The sequence below is a fragment of the Simochromis diagramma genome, unplaced genomic scaffold, assembly GCF_900408965.1.
Source record: "Simochromis diagramma unplaced genomic scaffold, fSimDia1.1 OVJJ01000302.1, whole genome shotgun sequence".
Classification (NCBI taxonomy): domain Eukaryota; kingdom Metazoa; phylum Chordata; class Actinopteri; order Cichliformes; family Cichlidae; genus Simochromis; species Simochromis diagramma.
In genome coordinates, this window is record NW_024386792.1 from 9,283,421 (window position 1) to 9,309,535 (window position 26,115).

At 41.6% G+C, this 26,115-nt stretch overlaps 1 protein-coding gene across 10 annotated transcripts in view; it reads right to left on the bottom strand.

The window, feature by feature from the left end:
- Positions 1–57: 57 nt before the first annotated feature.
- apbb2b (amyloid beta (A4) precursor protein-binding, family B, member 2b) overlaps positions 58–26,115 on the bottom strand; it is a 56,194-nt gene continuing 30,136 nt past the window's right edge. For 3 of the 10 annotated variants that reach the window (XM_040024261.1, XM_040024263.1, XM_040024268.1), the window contains 15 exons: positions 23,351–23,595; positions 22,169–22,300; positions 21,578–21,646; positions 20,694–20,744; positions 19,624–19,709; positions 19,262–19,322; positions 16,434–16,580; positions 15,803–15,930; positions 13,129–13,134; positions 12,062–12,176; positions 8,626–8,713; positions 7,234–7,317; positions 7,021–7,136; positions 5,743–5,922; positions 58–4,156 (listed from right to left, as the gene is read on the bottom strand). In XM_040024261.1, coding sequence (XP_039880195.1) covers positions 3,986–4,156; positions 5,743–5,922; positions 7,021–7,136; positions 7,234–7,317; positions 8,626–8,713; positions 12,062–12,176; positions 13,129–13,134; positions 15,803–15,930; positions 16,434–16,580; positions 19,262–19,322; positions 19,624–19,709; positions 20,694–20,744; positions 21,578–21,646; positions 22,169–22,300; positions 23,351–23,595 — 1,679 coding nt within the window. In that variant the 3' untranslated portion in view covers positions 58–3,985. Of the gene's footprint in view, positions 4,157–5,742; positions 5,923–7,020; positions 7,137–7,233; positions 7,318–8,625; positions 8,714–12,061; positions 12,177–13,128; positions 13,135–14,563; positions 15,769–15,802; positions 15,931–16,433; positions 16,581–19,261; positions 19,323–19,623; positions 19,710–20,693; positions 20,745–21,577; positions 21,647–22,168; positions 22,301–23,350; positions 23,596–26,115 lie in introns of those variants that run through there. The other 7 variants (XM_040024265.1, XM_040024271.1, XM_040024264.1 and 4 more) reach the window with 6 other exon arrangements.

Sequence of the window (26,115 nt, forward strand, 5' to 3'; positions counted from 1 at the left end):
GATTAAGCAAGAGACCGATCACAAAAATAGCTGCAAACACACACGCGCACGCACAGGTTTTATAATGCTGTTTATTCTCACAATTGGTTACATTGATAAAGTGTACAAATCAGTGAGCAGCAAACGGAAGCAGACACATCCATCAGTGGGAAATGGATAGTGTATATATGTGTGTGTGTGGGCGCGTTGTTTATGTGCAAGACTGACAAGAGATGCAAGGAGTCCACTGCTGCTACAATCTTCCTCCTCACCCTCCGGTCAGCGGTTCAGACGGAGCAGTGGACTCCCAGCTCTCGGTACACTGTACAAGGTGAAGATATAATCCATAACCTGCTGTGTTCTGCAAAGCGGAGCTTGTTGTAGCGTTGTGACTTAACCGGGGACTGAGACGATGACAGTCATGAGACTTTACTTGCCCCAACTAATAAAAATCAGTATATACCTTTTATAAAATAGAATAAATAAAATAAAAAATATTTCTGTTCAATACATACAGTCTCTCTCTCTCTCTCTCTCTCAACCATCCCAGAGCATGCAAGGCTTTTCATGACTTTCCGTTTCTCCAGATCAAAAGAATGCATAGATAATTGCTAAGTTAAATTCAGCATCAACTTAACTGCCAACTGTGAGCGCTGTGAGCGTTTCCGATCGCCTCCGTGTTCATTATCTGCTCTCGTATTTTTCTTTATCTACAATGTATATCAGTATTTTACACTTTGGCCATTTGGTGAATTTTCAAAAAATAGAAAAAAAAAAAAAAAAAAAAAAGAAAAAAAAAGGCATTTCATTAGAGGAAAATAACAGGCAAAAAAACACATTAAAAAAAAAAGAAAAACATAGCTTATAACGATGATTAATGCCAAATGTTACATGAAATCGGTATTATGTACACAAAGTTTTTGTCATCTCGTTCACATTTCAGCATCCTTGTGACAAAAGAAGAAATCATCTCCGTTACTAAAATAGTTTCTTTAGGTTCCCCCGTGGAGCCAACAGACGAAGTGCAAGACAACATGCTGACCGTTCGCTAAGCCCCCCTCCCCTCAAGTTACTGCCTCAGCCCCTGTCAAGCATTTCTTTGTTTTTTTAGGCCACTTATTTATCACAGAAATGTGACGCAGCACAAACAAAAGCAGCAAAACAAAAACAGGCAAAGACAAAGACCGGGAATCTCACAAGTCAAGGAAAATACCGGTGACTTCAACTCAGCCTCCTAGTAGATGTACCAAGTTTGAAACTCCTATGTCGCCTCGTTCTCAAGTTTCTGAAAACTTGACCTCTGACCTTGACGTCAAAGTGACTGATATTCAAACTTGTCCAAGACTTTTAGTAGATGCAGCTATGGTATCAAATCCTACGTCACCTCGTTCTCGAGTTATCGCCCTCACAAAATTAGGTGTCCAGGCTTCACAGCAACGAGGGGAAACCCGCCGCTCGGCACAGCCGCACCCACCCGGAGGACTGACCTGGACGGTCAACCAGAGAAGTTTGGTGACTTCTGCATTGGGTCTCCGTAAGGTAAACTTTTTTACGAATGTGCTACAATTGTTACTGCTCCCTTATTCACAGCAGGTCGCTTCATGCGTTTGATTTGGAAGATTTGTTTGTTTTTATCTTTTCCAACTATGGGATGTCATTCCAGACACGAAGGCATCTCGTCCTGGGAACTTGTGCATAGTTACTGAACCACAAACAATTCAAGGGACGGCTGCAGCTCGACATCTTCAAAATCTTCATCTTCAAAAAAGAAATCATGGAATTGTGCAGTATTAATCTGGAAGTTTTGAAATTTTAGTTAAAGCAAAAATAATAATGAATTTTGGACTTTAGATTTTTAAATGCTGCGTCACATATCTGCAGTAACTCTTGAAAGCGTATTACGCGCAGACTAGCATCTCCTGCTAACCAGCAAATGTTCAATTTTGGACCCTAACAATGATGAACGTCTTGAACAGACTTTATATGTTTTATGAAGAGTTGGACCATATTTTTTAATCCGGCTGTTGTTTTAACATTAGGCAGTCATTTTGAACCAGCTGCTAGCAATATGATGCTAAATGTCAGAGGCCAGGCTACTCCGTCTGGCATAAAAGTTGGTGTCCTCAGCAGAAAGTGAGCCATGATCCATTCTGCACCGACCTTCTTAGTCCCAGGATAACCAATCAGGTACACACAGTGAAAAATGTACCACCATACTGCAGCAGGTTGAAATACAAACACAGATTACAATTATGCTTTAGTGTTTCCATTTCTTTATAAGGAGCCTATAAAGAGAGGACAGAGCTCTGATGTAGCAGCATCGTCTGGAAAGGAAGCCGAGAGTGAACCCAAAGCTTGACAGGCTGTAATCAGGGGGTTTAGCAAAGGGTCACCTAACAGAGTATTAATCTGCTGCCCCACACCCAGGAGGGAGATGCGTTGTTGTGAGGATCTTATGTGATTTTTAGGTGACATAAAGGACTTCATTAGTTATTACCATACATCCAAGCTTGTCAGATATGTGATAATAAGGAGCTAGCAGGTGAAACTGGAACTCTGCACAACACAGACACAGAGCGAGCGGTGTCATTACACTGATGAAATCAGACGTACAGTGAGTAAGGAAACACAAGGCGCGTTCAGCTGAACACAATCCTGGAGACAGACCGATATAGAGTCCATTAAAGTCCGTCAGTCTGGGTCAACACGTCTCTCTGCTGGCTTTCCTCTAGAAAACATCCACAGCTAAAGAGAAAATTGTCCTCTCTCTTTCTCAAATCACAGTTCACATCAGCTGTGGACTAAAAATCATCACAACCACACCCAGGTATAAAAACGCATTCCTCAAGTGTTCCTCCAGGCTTGTTTGTGTTTTTTAATGCCACCCATGATCTTTATTAGTTTAAATGAAGTCTGATGACCGATACTGAGGTGGGATTTAAAGGAATAATCCGTCAAACTTCCTCCAACATGTGTATTAAAGAGCAGCAGCATGCTGAAGGTCTCCTGTGTTTGGAGCAGCACTGTACTAGAGAGCGAGAGGGTCAGCGCCACCCGCCCCCATCTCGTCCTCCGTTATGGCTATCTTCTGTCATTTCCTAGAGGGATGAGAAAAGAATAACAACGTAAACAAGGAAATGCGCGAAGTATGTTTCGGGTGAAAGGTCACCACTCGTTCAGATGCGGGGCTGACTCTCGCACAGCTGATGAGAAAGAACGAATAAGACAGGATAAACGAACCGTGCGACTTCTGATTTCTCACCCTCGAGTCTCTGAAAGCAGCAGCAGTGTATTGATATTGTATAGAATGATTCACATTTAGATAAAAAGTTCATGCAGGGTCAAGTGGTTGGAGGGTGTAGACTGAAACAAATCTCTTTATCTTCCAATGATCATCCGCTGATATGAAACTTTTCATCTCCTTACGGTTACAGTCTACTGAAGATGATGAGCAAGAGAGCTCGGGGGGGAGGACAACCCAGTGGATGAGGTTGGAGGAGGAGTGTGGCCAGGTGTGAAAGGTCATGCTGTCAGCACAGGCACAGACACAAATGCACAAAGAGCATGGAGAGATCAGCGGTTTGGCGGCAGCAGCAGCACACAGGATCACTTCCTATTTCTTCAGTTCCTGCCCTCTTCTCCTCCGCTGCTGTGAGCTGAGGGGAATGAGACCTACTTCTATGTACACCATCGCCTGCATGGCCGGCACTCAGGTGGTCCTCTTCAGATGTGGGGTTGGTGCCTTTTTAATTCTCACTTATTTGGAAGAAACAGACTTGAATTGCGGCTCAAGAGCCAATTAACTCTTGAGGTGAAATTCCAATTTGCTTCCAAACCAGTGAAGGAGTTGTGACAGGTTAAACCCCCCACCCCCAAAAAACCCAAGGGTTTTACTGCGTTTCCATGGCTACTGGGGTCTGTGGTGGTGACGGGTTTTGGCAGCGATGCGTCGAGTTACTATGGTGACTTGGGGCCGTGGTCGAAAGCCGGTAGTGTTTCACCACGGTTACTGTGGCAACTCTGTGACAGGTCTCTTCTGTTTGAGGGTGTCGATGAGAGACAGGACGCCTCGCTTCACACTGGTCGACACCCGGCGGGATACCGAGTCGCCGGGAGGCAACGAACCGCAGGCCTTCTGGGAGGGCGGTCGAGCCACCAAACACTTCTGATACCGCAGCTGTAAGAGAGCGAGGGAGAGAGAGAGCGTGAGCATAAATTATGGAGCGTTACAACTGCTGAGGATACGACTGTGGAAGGGGCGTGTGTGTGTGTGTGTGTGTGTGTGTGTGTGTGTGTGTGTGTGTGTGTGTGTGTGTGTGTGTGTGTGTGTGTGTGTGTGTGTTTATATCCTTGTGGAGACCAACAGTCCTTTTCGGGAGCGGTCCCCAATCCCCGGGCCTCGGACCGGTACCGGTCTGTGAGTCGTTTGGTAGCGGGCTGCGAGAGTTGAGGCTCAGGTGTGAAATGTATGGTTTTCAGGGGTTTTATTGGTTTTCAGCGTTACTTTGTTATCGTTTTTATCGTTAACTCTGTTTTCCTGGGTCTTTTCACGTGTGTTATAAATAAATCTTCTTTTTTTCGGTACCGGTACTAGTTTTATTTTGTTGTATTTATCCGCGACACCTTAAAGGCCGGTCCGTGAAAATATTGTCGGGCATAAACCGGTCCGTGGCACAAAAAAAGTTTGGGGACCGCTGGTTTAGGGGAACAAAATCCCAATCCCCACAAGTTTGAAGGCATTTTTGAGACTTAAAATGTGGTTTTAGTGTCAGGCTTATAATTGGTTTATGGTTAGGTATAGGGTAAGGGTTGGGTAATCATTAAAAAAAAAAAAAAAAAGCATTATGTCAATTAGATGTCCCCACAAGATATGACCCAATGTGTGTGTGTGCATTTGGAGGGTTGACTGCACCAGTCAGACTGCACCTCTGCTAGCTGTGATCAATAGTAATGACTAATGATTCTTGTCACCATCAATCTGTGTGTGTGTGTGTGTGTGTGTGTGTGTGTGTGCGTGCGTTGTTTCTCCATATATCCAAAGTTCTGATGTGTGATCAATAGTGCAGTCAGCAGTCGACCACAGCAGAGGAGGGCGAGTAACCTCCACTAATGGGATGCATCGCAGCATAAACAGCGCAGATGGGACTCTGGGTTTGTGATCACATTATAATGATGAAATGGAAACACTGTGAAGGTATTACGGCTTTAACACAATTGTTATTACTTCAAATCCATATACAGTACACCCTGTTTGAGAAGTTTTCAGCAGAGCAGGAAACACCGCTGTGTGCAATCTAAAGCATTTACCATTTAAACAGAAAATCTATAGCGGATAACCTGCAAGGGCATCCACTGCAATTTAACTGCTTTATCCTGATCTAAATGCATGTTTCAAACCAGCAACGCTTTGACATGGGGTCCCACTGCAACTTGAGCAAATCGTACTGGTTAGAGCATCTGTCAAGACTGAACAATCAAACCCCAACTACACTACCGCCAAGGACATCCACCTTCAGAGAGAGGGAGGCTCTAAAGATCTTCCCGTCTGTAAAACCTCTGCATCAGCAGCATTAACATCAGCTGGTAAATAACTTAACAAGCTCTTTGTTAAGTGCAATCAAGAGTTCAGAGATTTAATTAAGCTACAGAAAAAAATGCAAACGGCTCAAAGTTTCTCTTCTTTTACCCATTTAAAGTTCTTTTACATCTAACTCTTAATCCATGTACGGACCACAGAGCGGAATTTCAGCTCGTGTGACTCACCATACAAGCTGCCTGTACGGCCTCAGACACGCTCCCAGCATTGGGCTCACACCAGAAGACGTGACAGTCGAAACGATGGCTGCCAGCGTCCATGATGAAGGCAAACGTGTGCACGTCACGCCCAACGCCCATGAAGGACAGGAAGCGAACACGACACTCTACCAGCACATCCTCTTCATCCTGCGGACAGAAAGTCAGAACTCTTTAGGCATTAGATATTAAAGAGATCACTCTCATCAGTAATTTATTTAAACAGCTACAAACAGCAGCTGGGCTGTTCAAGCTGAACGCCGTGACTTCTTCACACACACGGGAGTGGAGTTTCTGTGTGAGCTGCGATTCATCGCTCGGGTCAGCGGCTTATATTCTCTCGCTCCAGAATGCAAGGTTTGTGTTTTATCAGCATTTTTCTAGAGCAACACATTGAAATAAACAGTAAGCTGTGGACTGTTATGGATTTATATATTTAGAGTGTCTTTCTGATGAGGTCTGAAAAGGTTGTGCTCATTGGAGCCCTTCCTGGAGAGCAGTCTCTTCTATATGTGTCTCCAGAGGTCAGGAGACCAGTCGGGGCTCTTTTATAGGATTTAGGAAGATATTAAAAGACCTTCCTAATTCTTTTTAGACTAAAGGTGAAAGAGAAAGCAGTTTTGCTCGGTCAATGTGTTCTAGAAACAATTACTACAGAGAAATGCATTTCAAATAATAATAATAATGAAACCAAATGTAAAGCAAAGTTTCACACAGTGTGATTACAAACTGCTGCTTATGCAACGAGGCGCGGTATATCAGCCTTGGCCAACAACGACAGAGGAAAATCCAGGTTTGCACGAGTTAAAATATTTCGACTTTGGTGGCAGCTTAGCTTCATGCTGCTGTTGGTTCTTCAGTCAATCCTGGAGAAAAGCAAAGTGAAGTCAAGTGTGAAAAGTGTCCACCATTATGGGTTTTTTTCCTGTTTCTCACGTAAGTCATGAATGCAAAAGACGCCTTTTCCTGTTCCGACCAGCAACCAATCAGCAGTCCACATACACACACCGTCACTCATTTTGATCTGTGTTGGTTTGCGGAGGATGGTGTACGTGTAGGTTGCACATCCCGTTTGCATATGCTCTACATAATCAAATATGCACGCAAACACGATACTATAAATCAAACATTAGGGGGGAATATTCGCGAGTTTCCAACTGACTTCACGCGAGTAAAACGAGGCAAAACTTTGCTTGGTGTTTGGTGTGACTGCATCATAAGAGCTCAACAACATCAGACCTGTCTGACCTTGTCTTTGCTGATGGTGACCGTAGCGTCGGCTACATTGAGGGCCACCGGAGTCCAGTCGTCTCTGCTGGAAGAACCGATCAGACTGTCTATAGCTCCATTCAGTATATCCATGCCTGATGTAGAAGGTGATAAAACAAAACATTTGAATTAAATAAACATTCAGAATCAACATTAACATTTCATCACTCTGTGTGTATGTGTCACACCAACCTATCGGTCTGGCCACAGGCATCATCCCAAGATAGAGCACCTGAAACTTCTGAACCAGCTCCGTCTTTGGTGTGGGGAACTCTGCTGAGGAGAATTCAACACACATTTGAATAGGTGCTCATAAGAACACATAACATAAAGTACACTGAACTGCACCACGTTATTACAATAGAGGGTGTATTAAAAATTTTTATAAAATAAAAAAAAAAATCATCTTATTTTAAATGGCTATTTTTTAAATTTTAAATATACATTGCCTAAATTATACATTTTACATATGAATCTTCATCCAGATGTACGGCACGTGTCCATATGATGGTCGGACTTGCCTCATGCGAGCATGTTGTTATGCTACATACCAGCAACAATGTGAAACTCACGAATCGCCTCTTTCTCACAGTACGTGTTTCGATCGTTACCGGTGAACGACTGTGGAATTAAAGAGTGCTCGCGCTTTAATATTTGAACTGGTATCTTTGAGTGTTTGCTGCCATCATAAATAAATAATCTCCAAATGTAGTGTTAAATATTTTAAACAAGACTTCTGTTGAAATATGTCACAGTAGACTAGAAACACATGTTTTCTTACATCGTAAAAGTTATTGTCAGTAACCACAGCGGTTCGATTTGAGAAGCTGGCATGAGCAGACCAGTCAGATTGAGTGTGTGTGTGTGTGTGTGTGTGCACAGTGATTAGTTCAGCACAGCTAACGTCGTCTCTCTTAGAAAGACTGACAGGTGACAGGAGATAACAGAGTGAGTTATGACAGGAAGCGGATGCTCGTTGTCACATCTGTCATTAAACTGACTGAAAAACAGAGGCACAGAGTCTATTTTTACCATCTGTCGGACATTTAAAAAAATTTTTTTTAAACTTCCTCCTTTTTTGTAAATCTAAAGGTGAGATGATGAACTGCACTGGACCACAAACCTCTAAATCTGTCAAGTGGAAAGAACTGCTAGGCAACCTGTGGCGTTTTTGATCGTTACTATCACGCTTGGTGCAGGTTTCTCTCTAGTGCACTGATTGAAAGTTGGTAGGCGTGAAGCACGAGGAGCAGTAGCAGCACTGGTCGAATGATGGAGAAGGAGGCAGCAAATTTTATGAAAAAGAAAACGCATTAAACCCCTGTCAAAATTCAAGGCTGCAATAATAAATCTCTCCTAAATCATCTTGTTATAAATTCTCATTAACTAAAAAGGACATTACGATAAAAAGCCAGCTATTTTCTGACACATTCAGTCTCCCAAATGGCCAGTTTGGACGCATCCTCAGTGCCACAGAAATGATAACTCCCTGTGCGTCTATTGACGCAAGACAGTTGTCACATTTACTCCCTCTTACACACACAGACAGACAAGGAGTTGCTTTGTGTAATGTATGAAGCCTACCTTGTAAAGGGAGATCGAGTCCTGCCTGCATCCTGTCATGGAGGGAGCCTCCTGCCATCGCTTTGGCATTCTTTCTCTCTGTCATTATCTGGAGGAGAGGCAGGGAGGGTTAGAGAGGGAAGCAAAAAGAAGATACAGAAGTATGAGGAAATGGCATGTAAAAGAAAAAAAGCCAAAGTGATATGCCGTGAAAGAGACACAGGGGAGGAGAGTGAAGAGACAAAGCCGAAAAACAACAGAACGTGTGAGAGTGCAGGAGGATGGGTGAGAGAGGGAGATGAAAGCATAAACACGAAAACCTGGAAATGCTTCACCCTTGATACTGTCATGCTGTCTTCTCATTTCACCTGAAGAGCACAGAAGTGCACTCACACAGACACACACACACACACACACACACAAATTAAGCAGGTCACACTCCTCTCTCCAACACAGTGATAGCCTTTTCTCCCAAGCAACACACACGACGCTCACGAAGCAAGTAAACTGCTTCACCCATTGCTTTCACAAACCCCACTTAAAAACATCAAACGTATGTTGTTGTTTTTTTTTTTTTATGCTGGATTAACAGGGTTCTTACGCATTTTCCAGGTACTTTTTAAGCACTTTCAAAGTCCATTTTCAAGCTTTTCCAGCACATTACCAAAAATAATAAAAAAATAAAATAAAATAATGCATGTTTCACTTTGCATCACCTTAGTAAGACCATGTAAAAATTAAAACAAATAATCTCAGGTCGACTTAAATGTCCTTTGTTCCCCTTTTGTAAAAACAGAAAAATGCACCACACAAAAATACTGAATAAGGAAATGGTTGGCCTTATATGCGTATAGTGCAGAAACTCAAAAAAGACATCAAGTTGTTAGAGATATTCATCTCCACTTGAAAAAAAAAAACAACCTCACAAAACAAGAAAACGCCACAATAATACACAGCAATTGTAATTGCAGAGAAATACTGCATTTATTTTGGTCATTTCATTTTCAAGCAAGAAGCTCACCCTTTTTGAACGGAAAGACAAAACAAGTGAACTGGAAGGAGAAAAGGAGAAAAGGAAAAACGATGCTGACAGATGCAGAAAAGGATCGATCAAATGGCGAGAAACAACTCAGAGCTCATTAAGGGAATGTTGTTGGAATTCAATAACTTTAAGCGTAAAAACACTGAAATGCAGGCACAAAAGCAACAAGACAAAATACATGAAGACCTGCAGCTCCAAGAAATCCAGAGTAGAAATACGCAGTTAGAAGACAAGCACAAAGAAGTACAACAGAGAAATGCAGACATGCACAAGGACAAGCTGATACACGAGGCAGCATCCAAACAACTCAAAGACAAGCTTGAAGAAAAACAAGCAACATTAGAAGAGGTGGAACAAAGATGCAACAAACTTGAGAAGCAAAACACCGAAACAATCGATGAGTTGAGAACCCTCATCCTGGAGAAAAAAAGCGCTCGTGGAAAAGTGCATGGAAAAGAAGAAAAAAAATGCTTGGGCTTGTTCCGGAGGAGGGACGCTACTGCTTCCTCACCTGATGCAGCCTCGTCTTGCTCCACCTCTGTTCACCCCCCCAACCAGTCCCGGCAGTTGACTGCCCCCTCCTGAGCCTGGTGCTGCCGGAGGTTTCTGCCCGTTTAAAGGCAGTTTTTCCTCCCCACTGTCGCCTAGTGCTTGCTCAGAGGGGATTGTTGGAGTTTTCTCTCCTCTACCTTTTTTCCTGATTTACTTGTTAACTTTTCGTTCTTACCTCGTTTTAGCTTGTTTCTTTATTTACTTGTTTAACTTTTTCTTTATTGACTTGCTTGTTTAACTTTTTTTTTTTTTTAAACTTATGTAACAAAATAATAAACCAATTGCATTTATCCTTCGAGTATTTTTCATCTAATCTTGACAGAATTTTCCCAAAACATTTTCAAACATTCAGATCTGTCTTTTATTTTCTTCTAAATGGTGAACTAAAAACTCTGGAACAAGGTTTGAAACACTGAAACTGTTTCAGCTGAAACCGGCAAAGTCATGCGTGTGTGTGTGTGGCTCACAGGGGACACTGTGTCACTAGTTAGGTCATCATGTTTGGGCTCATTCACTCCAAAATTATTTAGGCCAAATCTTTAAAACTGTGTCATTGCATACACATTTGCAATTCATTCAATCGCACAAATGCAGAAATTATTATTTGCAGTATCTTATCTGATTTATTGTGAGAATGTCATGCCTGATCATTTGCACCCACACCACCAAAAATGGGGACAAAAGCGTTTAATCGTTTATAAGAAGAGGTCAGAAATATAAGTGCTGACATCAGTAGTGTCCACAGGAACCTCTGAATCTCAGCTAAAAGCTCATGTAAACCATTTCTGCAACCACCAAACAAAGCAAAGACACCAAACAGTTAAAAGAGCAGTTACCTCACCATGAAAGGTAAGGTAAGGTAAGATCCATCTTTTGATTTATGATTTTCTGGAATTAAATGTGAACTGAACTATTTTTTTTAAAGGTGTTATATGCTATAAAATACTTTTAAATAAATTAGGTGAGGAAAATTAAAGATCCAATTTTTCTATGTTTGAGTCACAGTAACTTAGAGTTACTACAGTTTCAAGCATCACATCTGACATTCAAGCACTTTTCAAACCTTGAAAGGACAATATTACAATTCAAGCGTATTCAAGGATTTCAAGCACCCGTACGAACCCTGGATTAAAGACTTTAATCAAAATAAATCTTTATTAGCAACCAATTCTTCTTTTCTTATCAGTTTTCTATAAAACAGACCGACTAGGGGGAAAATAAAATGTCGTTGTTAGATCGGGTGTGATGAATATGGAGGGGGAGGAATGGCTCTTCTACATTTTCAGCTAAAAACACTTCAGAGGCGAGCATTAGTTAAACCTTCTGAAAAATAAAATATTTTCATCTCGACTGCATATAAATGAAGAAATCATTCGAAGGTCTTTTCAGACGCTGAATATAAAGTTCGCCTTTTAATGAGGACAGTCCATTAACTAAACGTTCAAAGCAGACAAACATGCAGTCTGAATACTGTCCTTTCAGCCCTGTTTGAATTCACCTGTATTCATCAAACACAGCAGAGAAAGCTCGCTGGTAACTGTGTTTGGGAGTGTGCTTTGACTGTGATGGATGTTAAATAAGATAAAGCACTGCAGCATTTCTTCAGCACCATGACTACAGATTAATTTTTTTGCTTTATGGGTTTTAAGATGAGCTTGCGTGCTGAATAATTTTGTGCTTTTAAAAACATAATAAAAAAAAATTAAAATCCATCAACACTACATTTTCTTCTCTGTGAGCCTTTATGTTGAGTGGGAGGGAAAACATTTGTCCAACTACTTGGCTAGCTTCATCACATTCGTCTGCCAAAATCCCAAAGTTAGCCTCCTGTGTCTGGAACCTCCTCCGGCCTGAACAACTCACCCGGGAGCAGATCTCGTGCAGGCTGGTGGCGATGGCTTTGGCTGGTGTGTCACAGCGGAACACATGACATTTCAGGATCCTGGTGTTTTTATCCCTCGCCACATATGCAAAGTCCCTGAGAAGAGGAAAACACATAGTTGCTTTACAAAAAACAAACACACAGTCACAAATGGAGATGAGGTTTGCTGGACGAGTTTGGTGCTACTTGGAGAAATTTTAAAACAAAAATGTGTGTGTGTCTACTTTTGAGACTGACAGGTCTTTGAGACAGATGAGAGATGAAGTGACCTTTTGTAGTGGGATGAATATAGGACGGACACATGCGCACACACGCAGAGACGACAATGGACCCCAAAGATCAATAGAGCAGCGTGATGCAAGAGGGAGTTGAATAGAGTAACAGCAGGAAAGAACTTTCCCCTGGGCCCACTGGAGCCGAAAACAATTTAACTCAGCTGAACAGAAGGAACGAAGAATAAAAAGGAAGAGGGAAAGAGATGGGATGGAGAGAGGGATGAAGACACAGGATACTTTAAAAAGAAATGTAACTGCAGCAAATTAAACCAGCGCATCACACACACACACACGTACACACAAAGACATAAGCCAATGTAAATAACTCCCTTCAGGCTGTGTTTCAATATGAGATGTAATAGTCAAACAAGGCCTGAGGGTTAGCAGGATTCCTGGACGCAGATTCTCAGGGACGTTCTCCACGAGACATTCCTATTTACGTACGCGTACGTACGCGTACGTGTGTGTGTGTGTGTGTGTGTGTGTGTGTGTGTGTGTGTGTGTGTGTGTGTGTGTGTGTGTGTGTGTGTGTGAGAAACAAAGTTAAAAAAAAAAAAAAAAAATACTTGTAGACAGACAAGGACAGGGGATGTGACCTTCATTTCCTCCATGTCTGAATGCATGCACGCAGTGGTACAGAGTACATCAAGAGCCACTTTCAAGATGAAACAAAATGAGACTGAGAGAGGAAATTAAACAATAAAATGATGTAGAGGTACTCTACAGGAGGAGTTTGCAGAGATTGCAGACTGAAAAGGAAGGAATGCGTTTACCTCTCTCTGTATCCAAGGAAGCAAAGAAGGAAAGGAAGACAGGTTAGTGGGAGGGAAAAAAAAGGGGGAGAGAAAAAAAATCCATCGCACCAGTGAGCGTTATTGCCGGGTGACAAAAGGTTGCAAAGAGATGCACTTTCACATAGAAAATTAACCTTGAGTGACATATTCACTTCTCCTGCAGTCTCCTTCTCTAACAGAGTTTTAGTGGCGGTACGGTAAAATGCACGTATATATGCACACAGATCTCAGAGTTACCCTGAGCTAAAAATATATATGGAATATAAAGGAAAAGAGAGAAAATGGATGAAGAGAGGGACTCGGGGTGACGGAGAAGTCAGGTTGTGAACAGTTAGCCTGCTGAAGGCTTGCATATCCTTAAAAGACATAACGAAAGAAGCTTTTTTTTAAGCCACATAAAAAAATTAAATTAAAAATTAAAAAAAAAAACCTAGAGCAAGAGAGTGGGTGACTCGAAAAAGGAAGGAGAGAAAATTGGAAGTGAATTGTAACAATGTACAAGATAAAGATAAAAGCCTAAAGACGAGAGCAGAATAAAAGACCCCGAGATGAGAAGAACATAAAAGTCAAAGGAGGATTGGAGAGAGAGGGGGCGGGAGAGAGAGTGGGAATGATATCTCATTTCTAATATAATCTTATCATCATGCCAACGCCCCTGAAAATGTCAAGGTTGCTGTGAGGATGTGTAATCGGTGGTGATAATGAGTTTCGCAGCACATGAAGAGAGGGCTCTGGGGGCTACGGTTCCAGTGCTGACACAACCACTTCACAGGGGTGTGTGACACAGAGAGAGGCAGAGAGAGGGGAAAATCCCAGCTCTGTGCAGGTTTCAATACAATCCACATGCTCACAGACCGTGACTCGTACAAACAAAAGAAAAACTGGGCTAAAAAACAACAACAACAAAAAACAACTTGCATAAACTTACACCAGCATGTAGTCGTTAATTTAAAATCTAAACTGGAGTTCATTTTTGCTGACACACTGAAAAAATTCTTATCTTGCATTTTTAATCAAACACGAATTACACTGTTTGGAGCTTCTCGCTGTTTTTTAAAAATCCATTTTAACACGAAATAAAAGCTTCTTAATTAAACTTCTGCACCTAAACAGACCCTTAACAAGACGAGCCTCACCTGTAATCACCTCCATTACATGTCAGAAGGGCTCTTTTGAAAGAGCGTGAGAGTAAACAAGTATTTTTCCTTAAAAAAAAACAAAAAACAAACTGTAGTGATAAGCACCTCCAATTACACACATCTCACAAAAAAAAAAAAAAAAAAAAAAAAAAAAAAAAAAAACACCCTCCAAAAGGCCTCTCATCTGTGGTTTCTCCTCCTTTTCTTTGTACTTTAAACATAAGAGCAGGAGTGATGCTTCCAAAAGTGAGGATGAGGAGTTTAAATGTACTTACAGGGTCTGTCGTCCTATCCTGGCAGGTAATCCTGTGACCGGCAGGCGTATTTACAGACTCACACCATCAATTTCTGGTGATACCGAACTGCACTGCACGCGCGCTCTCCTCAACCTGTCTGCTCCACACCCTGTGAGCACTAACCATGCCTCCCCCTCTGGCAGCCTCATTCCCGTCTCCCTCTCTCCTGCCAGATCCCCCTCCCTCTGACCACCTCCTCTTCTCCTCCTCCCTTTGCTGCAGCCCACTGTTCAGACTATCCAGCCATATGTGACAGATCCCAATAAAGTATTTGGAGAGGGGGGAAAAATTGCTTGTGGTCCATGTGGTGGAGGGATTTTCAGCTTTATTATACGGAATAACATCGACACCTGCGCGATTACGACTGCGTGTTTGTGAATGAAAGAAGAGAGACGCACCCCCAAGGCAACAGGATTGTGAGGTTCTGCATATTCCAAAAAGCTTTTAGCCTCATCCCGTCTCCTGAGTACACTCGTCATCGCGCGCACGTGTGTGCCAGCTCTTATTATACAGTAAGCACCAACTGTTTCAGTCCCCAGTCACCCGGCTGTGCCTCATAACCTACATTCTGCAGTGTGCATGCTGCAGCAGCGCACAGCGTCCTCTGCTGGTTGCCCATGGCTTAATTTTAACCTTCATATGCCCAGAAAAAGGCTCCTTTTCTTTTAATATTTATCTCATTCTTACTTCAGGAAGCTCAAACCAAGAAGCTGTCGGGTACAGTGACAGCATGATGTCAGTGAAGCCCAGCCAAGCTGCGGTGAAAGCGAGGGACAGACAGTCAGGTGGGGATTTGTGGTGAAAGAGAATAAAGGCCACTCTCTGTGTCATCCTCGACTTTGTAGTGATGAATTAATCTGACATTAGCTCCCCTTCATCAATCACCAACTCCCCCTCTTCTCCACGTTAACTCTGCCACCTGTCTGCTTGCCCTCATTTGTTCCCATGACCTTTCACTGAGCGAGTGTTTGAATATTCGCCATCGACTTATGAGCCGAAGCATTGAAACGCTAAACAACAAAAGGATGCTGACATCAATGAGTCAGGACCCAGATTACCGCTAAATATACAGAAATCTCTCTGAACATTTACAATCCAGGAAATTGATTTCTCACAGTGTGAGACGTGCTTTTATACACACTGTAAATTATTCACGGAGACGAGAAAAAGAAAGTCAAATTTAAGGGAAAAATAAAAACAAACAAAAAACCCACTAACCTGCCATTGTCCCGGCCAACGCCCCAAACTCGGATACTCGCGATTGGCTGAGAATGAAGCACGCTGCGGTCCATGGGGTCGACTAGGTTCAACATATTATTCTCCAGCATGAGGTACATGTCCTTCCCCTGGGCACACAAACACACACAAATCCTTCAGAGCTCATCATAAAAATATGCAATCCTTATTTCCTGCAGCGAGAGTCACAGCAAAAATAAAAAAACAAAACAACAGTCCTTTAAATGCCAGCAGCTTTCAGTACAACTGTTGCATATATTTATTTATCCGTGTGTACATGTGTGTCCCTGTGAGCTCTCTAGCTTTGAAGGTCTCTAAATAAATTATAAAACCCTAGAAAGAGAGTGCTGGGAGATGAAAGGTTATTAAAAAAGGGATCGAGCCCTCTCTGTCCATTCTGTTGCTTCACATTAAATAAAAGCGCACCGCAGAGAATTGATAGCACTGCTCTACTTCCCCATATTTCAGGAGGCAGTTATCCACGCTAACTGATGCTGCTCCTTTCTTTCTTTTACGCTTTTCTTCCGATTCTTCTTCCTAAGCATTCCCCTCCTCTCCTTCTAAAAGCTGCAAACACGATGCTCTTTATTTTAAACAGGAGAGTCTTCATCACCTCTCCCCAGATGCCAACGGTGTCCCGGATGTCGTTCTTGCAGTAGGACAGCTGTCGGATGCAGTTGTTAACAGCGACGCTGCTCTTTCCAGGAGCCAAGTCCTCCTCGGCCATCTCCACCCAACCCAGAGAGCGCACGGCGAAACACTGAAAGAAATGCACACAACAGATGATCACACCATCATACACAACAAATACAAAGAAAACAAGGAAGTGGAAGAGCATCCAAGATTTGAAGGATTAAAAAAGTTGAAATTTCTTTTAGGAATCACGGATCCCTTGGCAGCTCCGAACCGTGACGCTCACACGTGTTGGGTATATTCTCCTTCCAGCAATCTCATTCCTTATTAATGCCGTTTTGTCACTATGGGGCATAAGGTTTACAAAGTTTTAGAGCTGCCAGCAGCTGGTTTGCTGTTACTTTTTTTTCTTACCTCCTCTCAACACTAGTGCTGAATGTCCTCTATTTGTACAGGACACAGTTTGTTCTACATCTTGCATCACTTTAATATATTTTCTAAGCACCTCTAAGCTTGCTGTAATGGACAATGAATGGTTCAGGTGTATGGATCATTCTCAAGAGCAGGCTCTGTCAGTAAATACGCTGCGCTTGCCTTTAGCAGTTGTGGCTTGTGTGGAAGAGTGAGCCATGCAGGGTTAGTCTCAGGGTCAGTCTCCTGCCTGTCCACATGTTGATGCAATCTGCTGCTACTCTGTCATACCAGTTGATTTTGAATCAGAGAGAGGAGGGGGAAAAGCACTCTGAAGAACAACTGAGACTAAAAGCTATTAAGTGAAGAGCATTAATTTAATAGCAAAAAAGTAAAGTAACTTTTTTGTACACAGACAGCAAGTTTAAAGGTCATATGTCCCTGTTACCTTTAACGGTAGCGTCACTTTGTTTAAAACGACACATGAGATTGGAAACTTGTAACCTCTTAAAGATGAAACCAAACAAACAAACAAACAACAGAAAAGATGAAGAAAACAGAAGAAAGTTAAAGACAAAGAGACCAGTCCCTCTGCTCTCATAAAGTATTCATTTGATTTCTGCAGTCCGTTCAGAAAGCACTCTGCGTTCTATATAGGTCAGGGAGGGAGACAGAGACCGTCACAGTTAAACTGACTCGTGACAAGTTTGTTCTAATGCAGTCATGTTTCCACTCATGCTAGGCTGAAACTGCTTTAGAGTGAGATCTAATACGTAATTAACTTCTTCTTTTGTAGGCAGAAAAATGATCACTCCAATCTTAAAAGAGCAATGGCTGGTTTGCTTCTCTGTAACATGTGAGTGTGCGAGCATGTTGCCATATCAAAAGCCTGAGCTGCAGGCATGTGTTTGTGTCTGGTCTTCATCACAGTGTCACTGCTGCCTAAGGACTGAAGGCTGGGACACCAACCAACCCACTGAGTTTTAACTCTGATGAGCCAAACACACCTTGAACCTTTTTCAGAATTTTAACAATTAATAATAATATTACTACTACTATTAATAATAATAGTAATAATACCACCACCACCATCAGGGGAATCAGAAGCAACAGTGGGTACAAAAAAGACCAAATGAGGAAAAAAAAGTTGGGAACTAAAACAAAATTAAAATCCTCCTACATCTTAGTCTGCTGACGGTTCTCATCTATGACTGGTTTCATGATGTCACCAAGATGCCTAGCAAAGCTAAAATGGCCCATTTGTTGTATTTTATGCACATGTAACACTTTGTAAAAGTATCGTATCATTTTCATTTCACTACTGTAAAATCTAATTTAGCAAATCTTTTGATATATCCAATTTATATTGATATTTGTAGGTTCAATATTACATTACAACACATCACTTTACACATGACCTTAAGAAGGGACTATATCAAAAGTTCAATGATAAATAACTCCATAAATGTACATAAGGCAATGTATCTTGGGCATGTATCAGTGTGTTTAATTCATGGCAAATTATTAAACAACCAATCACCTGCAAGAAAAGTGCTCATAAAATTAAATGAAATTTTCTTCTCTCAATCTATCAAAATAAGGGATGATATGTAAAAACTGTCATACGTCTTATAACTACCTCACGAAACTGGGTGGGAAATTAAAAAAAAAAAAAAAAAAAACTTATACAGTATATATGATAGTGTGCAAATACCAACATGCATAGGTACATGCATAAATGTAATGAATGTGTACAAGTTTTTGTGCTTTGTTGTCCGTACATTTTGTGGTTGTTGTGGATTGTGTTCATTTATTTTAGTCTCACTGGAATTTGCTGCAGCTTATGACAGAATGCAGTGGGTGTGAGTAACACTGCAATTTAAAATTTAACTTATGGCCCAAGGTGACCTTTTGCAAATGAATGCCACCCTCCACAGTAGTAAGTTTTACTGAGCCTGAGACTCCTTAAAGGCTTAAATGTCTCATTTGAATTTCTGGTTTGGATGCTTAAAGAGGGTCCACCACTGCACACTTGTATTTTCCTCTTCCACCACTGGGGGGCAAGCTTTCTCTTCTTTCAACAACAGCAGCAGATCATGAGTGCTGGAAAGCCGAGTGTAACTTTAACCATTTAAAGGAACTTTAGACACTGAAAAAATTGAAGTACTTTTATAAAAAGTAGCGTGTTTGGCACTTAAATTCTAAAATGATCTTTTAACCTACTTCATACCATTTTTTTTTTTTTTTTTTTTTTTTTAAATATAGAGGCAACAGCTACAGAACAACCTCACCTGATTCAGCCTGTCCTGTGTCTAAGACCACACATTATAAAGACATACGAAGGCCAGTGCGTAATGCTGACCTTCATGTATATAAAGTTTAGAAAAAGGGTTTTACCTTTGCCTCGGGGTCACTGTTAATACTGCTGGATTCTTCTTCTTCTGCTGCTGGACGGCTCCTGAAAATAGTTTAAACATAAGAGAACTATTAGCTGCTTTGTTAGCAAGGTTTCTGTCTGATGTGTGAATTTACAGACGCTACAAGCAGTCGATACACTAGCAGAACATAGATCCTCTCTTCAGGAAAAGGGTCCAACTGGCTGCTTTGGCTGAACCTGTTACACTTTAATTAAATACAATCTCCAAGAAACAAAGACGAGATTAAAATACAGGACAATCTGTTTAATAACTGCAGCTCTGGAGGCTTTCAGAGATTCATGCACAGAAGCTGGATGGATTTGTGTGTCTTCTGTATTTTACCTTAGCTTGAGTGACGCGTAGCGAAGCGTAGCACCCTCAAACTCTTTCAGACTGGGGTCCGGGTTCACTGTGGCTGCCTGCAGGTCCTGATGCACATATGTGAAAATCATAGCAAAATAAGCCTCTGTATCCAGCAGGGGTTCCACCCTAGAGCATCTTTTACACATGCAACCTGGAATACTGTATGAGAATATAAACTGTGTCTTCTGTCACTGAAACGCTCTCCTGAATTAAAAAAACAAAACAAAACTGAATGATCCAACAGGAGTAAGTGCAGTCAGATAAGATCCTGATGAAGACATCCAGATTTAACAACAAGAAGATGAGCTGGCATTATCCTTTTAATGTTAATATGGATGTTCCTTATGGATTCCTACTATTTAAAAAAAATAAAAAAAATAAAAATTACTCTCTCGTGTGGTTGTATTTCCTCCTCAGTCCTCCTAAAAAATAGATCATTTTCACAGGCTTGCTGGTCATTTTGCTCCAGCGAGATATGTGGCAATGTCCAAAAATATTACCGCTATAAACTGAAACACCTATGTGTACCCGTCATAAAATTCATGGGGCACAAGCTCCTGTGGTAGAGGCGCTACAAGACACGAAATAGATGTAAATTCTGACCCTTCAGCGTGAATGCCAGCATGCATCCAAGTGTGGAGCGAATGCTGCTGCCGGATGGATAAATGGCATTGGTGTGTTATGTGTAATGGGGCATGCTGCATTCAGAAAGAAAAAGGTTTATGTGGTATGTACACACACTGGTGTGTGTGACTACGCAGTCAGATCTGTGCCACCAGAACAGAAAGATGAAAATATATTACTGGCGTATGTAAAGAAAGAAACAACCTAATGTGTCGCTGGAGTGGAGTAAACAGACATGTTCTTACACATCAGGCATGATCAAAGGCTGCGGTTTGTGCAGATATTTTTATGTTAAAGCATCAGCCACGCATGCTTTTTGCCCAGGCAGTGAACTTTAGCACAGGATGTATAAATGCACACACTCAAATAGCTGGTGAGGTTAGACCAAGAACAAGACTCACTGACACCGAGTGCATTATACTTGCCTTCCACATTTCACTATCAATTTTTCCGCCAAATTCACTCCACACCTGTTTCTATATTTGGCGTTAAGACACAAACACACACACACACACACACACACACACAGTGGCGGGTCAAGGATTGAGAGTCAAAGGTTGGGTGGAGAGGGGGGCAAGGGGATAAAGACAGAACAATGTTGTTAGCTAACCAGCTTACTCTACACTCAGACGGTGTTGCAATACGGAGCAAAGCAGCAAAACGTTTCCTAAATAAAAGTAAAAGGGCCAAGAAGAGTCCAACGGGACTTTCCGGGTTTTCCCCGATTTGTTTTGCTCCCATTGAACATTCACCTCGCTACTGAGAATCTGTCGATTCTTGATTAGTAGAATGTAAGCGACACAAACATACAGGACCCGTCAGCAAGTGTTTAGACCGTGACACCATTTCTGTTGTTTTCAAGCTTTACTACAGCACAAAGATACAGTAATTACACTGAAAGTGTGCAAAGAGATGACAAAAAGTAGAAAAAGACATCAATATAACTAGAAAATCATTATAAAAGTCACACTACTAAAAGCTATAATACTAGATGTTATAGTGACTGCAGCTGATGTCCAATGACCATTACACTTGTTCCCAGTCTTTGCCCCTTGAAAGCTTACTAGGAGCTCTCTTCTGAACTGAGGGGTGAGTCTCTGGTTGTCAAATGTTGTCTTTATGGGGGAAAGCATGCTGAAGTACAGAGTTTAATCAGTGTCAGAGTCCAAACACTTATTGACTGCTCTATATATGATACAAGGAGTCAAATACAGTAATATACACGTACGGGTGCAGAGGAATTATTTACAGAACTAAGAAAAAAGTGAAAAAAGATGCTACAAGTCTGAGGGCAGATTGGGACTCCTACCTTTTCCTCATCTTCGTGACGCTGAAAGCGAGACTCTTGATCCACACCCTGCAGAGACGTGGAGCGCGGCTAAAGAGACATCAGAGAGAGAAATGATGAGACTGTTTAGTGACATCCTGCTGCACCATGTTGGTCCGTCTGCCATTTTAGCTTTTGTGCAGCTGGGTGACACTCGAGCAGTCTGGAGGTCGATCGCATCAGATGGATGTGCCAGAATCAGATTGAGGCACATCCATCTGTCAACATCAGTCCATTCTCACTGGATCGATATTTTATCTACATGGGGCCGCTCTCTATCCATCTCCTTTCCTCTCTACATTTCCACCCATCATTCTACATGATTGACTGATTGATCGGCTCAGTGTTCTTGTATTCTGCTACCACACTGGAGTGTTAACAGTGCTCTCCCTCTCACTCCCTTTACCCAGCTGCCTTGATGCACCTTTAAATAAAACTACATTGAAACCCAGACAAATGCACTGCGCCGTTTAAAACTGGCACATGGAAGCGTGAAAATAACTCTTGCAAACCGCGATGAACATCACAGACTCCTGTGAAGTACAATGTAACAGAAAAACGACGGTGGCTTACAAAGTAACAGCTGTTCACAAATCCACATGTGGGTAGTGTGGGCTCGTGAGTGGACAGAGGCTCCACTGAGCTGTCAGAGGTGGTGCTGCCCGAGCGAGTCGACCCCCTGAAGAAGATCTCGGCCTGGCATGACTGTAAGGACATGGAAACACAGAGGTATTAAAAAAATAAAGACACACTGTTTAATCCATATTTATTGGAGTCAACAATGATTAATGGATTCAAGAAATCCATTTTTCCCCTCTTGTTTAGGGAAATGCTCGTCATTTGCACTTGACAGAATTACTGTCGGCAGCACCGACTGGTCCTCATGTCAGTTGCATAAATACAAATTGTAAAAATACCTGTTCATAAAAACTCACAGCAGCATTAAGTACAAGTCATGTACATATTATTCCCAGAACAGCAGCACAGAGTGCTTAATTCACTTCCAACACAGGTGTTATTACAGTTTTCCTCATAATTATTCTGTGCTGTGTGCGCTTTTGTTGATTTATGCTAATCCAAAGCTCAAAATAAACATTTTCATTTTAACTGCTGTGACATTTCCAGTTTTATTAATGCTTAGCTGTTATTAAGAGTCGAGGAGTTTCATTATCAAATAAATTGCATTGTAGCCAGTAATAGATACACTACCTTCACTGCATTAAAGTTTGACTTTATTACTTTGTTTTTAAATCAAATTGTTTGACTGCATTACTTTCCCTTCATCTCTTCATGTATGCTGTGAGCTGATTGCCTTCGTCAGAATCTATTCTCAACTACAAAAAGAAAGGTATGCTGTGGTATCTGGCACCAAGATGTTAGCAACACATCCTTTAAGTCCTGTAAGTTGTGTGAGGTGGGGCATCTGTGGATCGGACTCATTTCTCAAGCAAATCCTACAGATGCTGAATTAGATTGAAATCTGGGGAATTTGAAGGCCGGGTCAACACTTTAGACTCGTTGTTGTGCTCCTCAAACCATTCCTGAATCATTTTTGCTGAAAGAGGCCATAGCCATCAGGAAAGACCGTTTCCATGAGAGTGTGCACATGGTCTGCAGTAACGATTAGGTAGGTGGTACGTGTCAAATTAACATCCACAGTGGTCATAATGTGAAGTCTGATGCATGTATTTCTTATAAGCAGCTGAAAGCACAGACCTAAAGTGATGTTTTTCACTTTATTGTAATGTCCCTCACCTCGTGGTCTGGAGTGGGTGAGGGGCTGAGTGAGCCCAGGGAAGGTTTACGTGGTGTTGAGGCTGAGTGGTCACCCAGGGCCGTGGACTCCATCTGTCCAGGGGGTTGTGGATGAGTGGCGGGCCGTTCCCACTGAGTGGTGCCTGTAGGAATGTGCCAGTAGTAGATACCAGCCATGTCTGTAATCTTTTTCCATCCTGGAGGCAGGTCGGGGTCTGTCTGGAATGACTGCTCGCTCCAAATATCTGGTGGAAGAAAATTGTAAATGGATGGATGAAGGGTGTAGGGCCATCATTCTCCTGCTCCGTTTCCCCCAAAACTTCCCGTCTCTGTGGCTGTTTTTGCACCATACAGTTAATTCAAAGTGAACCCACATTGAGCTACGTCAACAGCTGAGCTGGATTACCGGCATCTGCTGCAGCTGTCCCTTTTAACCAACCATATCTCCATGTGCACAAGAACGCCTGTAAAGCACTTCTGTAGCATTTGTTAAACAAAGCCCTACACACTTTTTAAATGAAAGATATCACACGGGCAAAAAAAAAAAAGAAAAAGAAATATCAAACACAGATATCAGGATTTCTCTTACATCTAAAGCAGCTGAGACACTTTCTCAATGAGCGACGCACTCAGTACTTAAAACATATTACAGTTTATTCAGCGTGACACAAATGAGGAATTGTTCTTCACTGGCCCTGGTAATTGTGTTAGCTTCTTCACTGAACCCTGTTTTAGAGAAATGTGCCGCTTGATTTCCATGGGTGTGTGATACGTTGTTCTTCAATTTAACCTTAAACTCCTTGTAGTACCAAATTATCCTACCTATGGTATCTTGGAGCTTCTAACAGTAGAATGGGAGGCAGAGCCTTCCGTTATCAGGCTTGTGGACCATCTACCAGTCTAAATTCAGAGACATCCTCTTTTCAACTCAAAACTTTCAGGTGACCCCGATCTCTCAGTTATGTTGTTATAGGCTCCCAAAGCTATAGGACTTCCTGCGAGCATTTCCTCTCCACCCACCATTAAATTGTGTCTCATCTCTCCCATAGTGGTGACGTTTTCCCCTTCACATTTTTATACATTGATTATATTTAAGCTATAGGTTAAATATAATCAAAGCAACATAGCAGTTAAACTTCATACACAAAGCTGTTCATTGTTCGATATACAGCCTAATGAAGTGGAAAGAAGAGAGGCAATACTCAGTAACAGTAAAGTGCATAGAATTAAATACTCATGAAACCCTGTGGAGAAGGCAGGATTAGGACCCAGACGCAGGACTCATGAGACAAGAAATGACCTCAAAACAGCTTTAATGGTTGAGTCTTCCTTAAATACCCAAAAAACCCAAAAAACCCTAAACAGGAGCCAAGAATACAAATCCAGGACTATAAGGAAGCACACAAAAAAAAGAGAGCACACAGTATAGGGGACGACAATAAATACACACATGGTAATGAGAGAAAAGGAAACAGGTGGGAAATACAGCAGCAACAAATCAAGAATAACGAGACAGGGGAAGTAAAACTAGAGACAAGAGACAAAAGACTACCAAAGTAAGACAAGAACTAACAGATGGCAGACTCACACATGTGAAAATGACAGAAATACCAGAAATATGGACAGAAGACTGAAGAAACAGAATGAGAACAGAAACAGGGATTAACAACTAGTGAAGGAACTAAAGACACAGATAACAAGAATTTCATGAGAACCTAAAAAAAGCAGAATTACCATCATAAACAGAAGGCTACAGAGCTTGACAGCTACAGAGCTTAAGGACTTGAACTGGAACAAAGAAGTAACAGTATGAAACAACACGAAAGGGAACTCGTATCAGCAATAAGGAAAAAAAGAACCATAAACCCTTAGAAATACCAGAAAGACAGATTATCAACAATACAGAACAAAGAACTCTAATACACAGAAAACCTTAACATCAAAATCCCAGGTCCCAGACATAAGGTAACACAGACTCCATATTGACTGATCGTGGTTATGCGTGTACCAAACAGCCTGTTTTGAGCTAGGAAAAACTTGAAAATCATAATACCTCCACAAACCATCACCACAAATGTCTCTTTGTCTAATTTCAACCGGAAATAAACTTTTCTGAGTGCTGTACGGGCTTAGTAAAGTTAATTTGTTTTTTTAAATGAGCTTATAAATAAAGTGCTGTACTAATAAAAGGAATAAATCAGAGCAAGAAAATACAGAAAAAAGTAAGACAAGGAAAAAAAAGTAAAAAAAAGTGTCAAAAGCTCAAAAGGAGTAAGGATGTGTCTTACAGGGGGCTTTAAACATGTCAAGTGTTGGTGAGGTCCTAATGGTGAAGAGGCGACTGTTCCAAAGTTGAGATGCAACTACAGCAAACGTCTCATCTGTGCTTTAGTCTGCTTCTCAGAATGTATGCATGTGCAGATTTATGTGAAAATTAAACTTTCCTCCACCAACAGAACACAACATCAGCAAACAGAGCAGATGTCTGTTAGCATAATTTATTGGGCAGTGATATATTTAGAGGAGCTACAGCTGTTACCTTGAAAACACACGCACACACACAAACACACACTCTGTGGAGATGGAGTACTTAAATTAATTTTTCTTCACTCTTGGACTAAAGTCATCTCATGTGAAGGTTGCAGTTTCCTGGCAGCATGCACGTGCACACACACAGACAGAGTGAAGTATTGATGGGATCTTTGTGTTCCTGTGTGGAGATGATGTCGTGGCAGACGTAGTAAAGACGATCCCAAACTCTATTG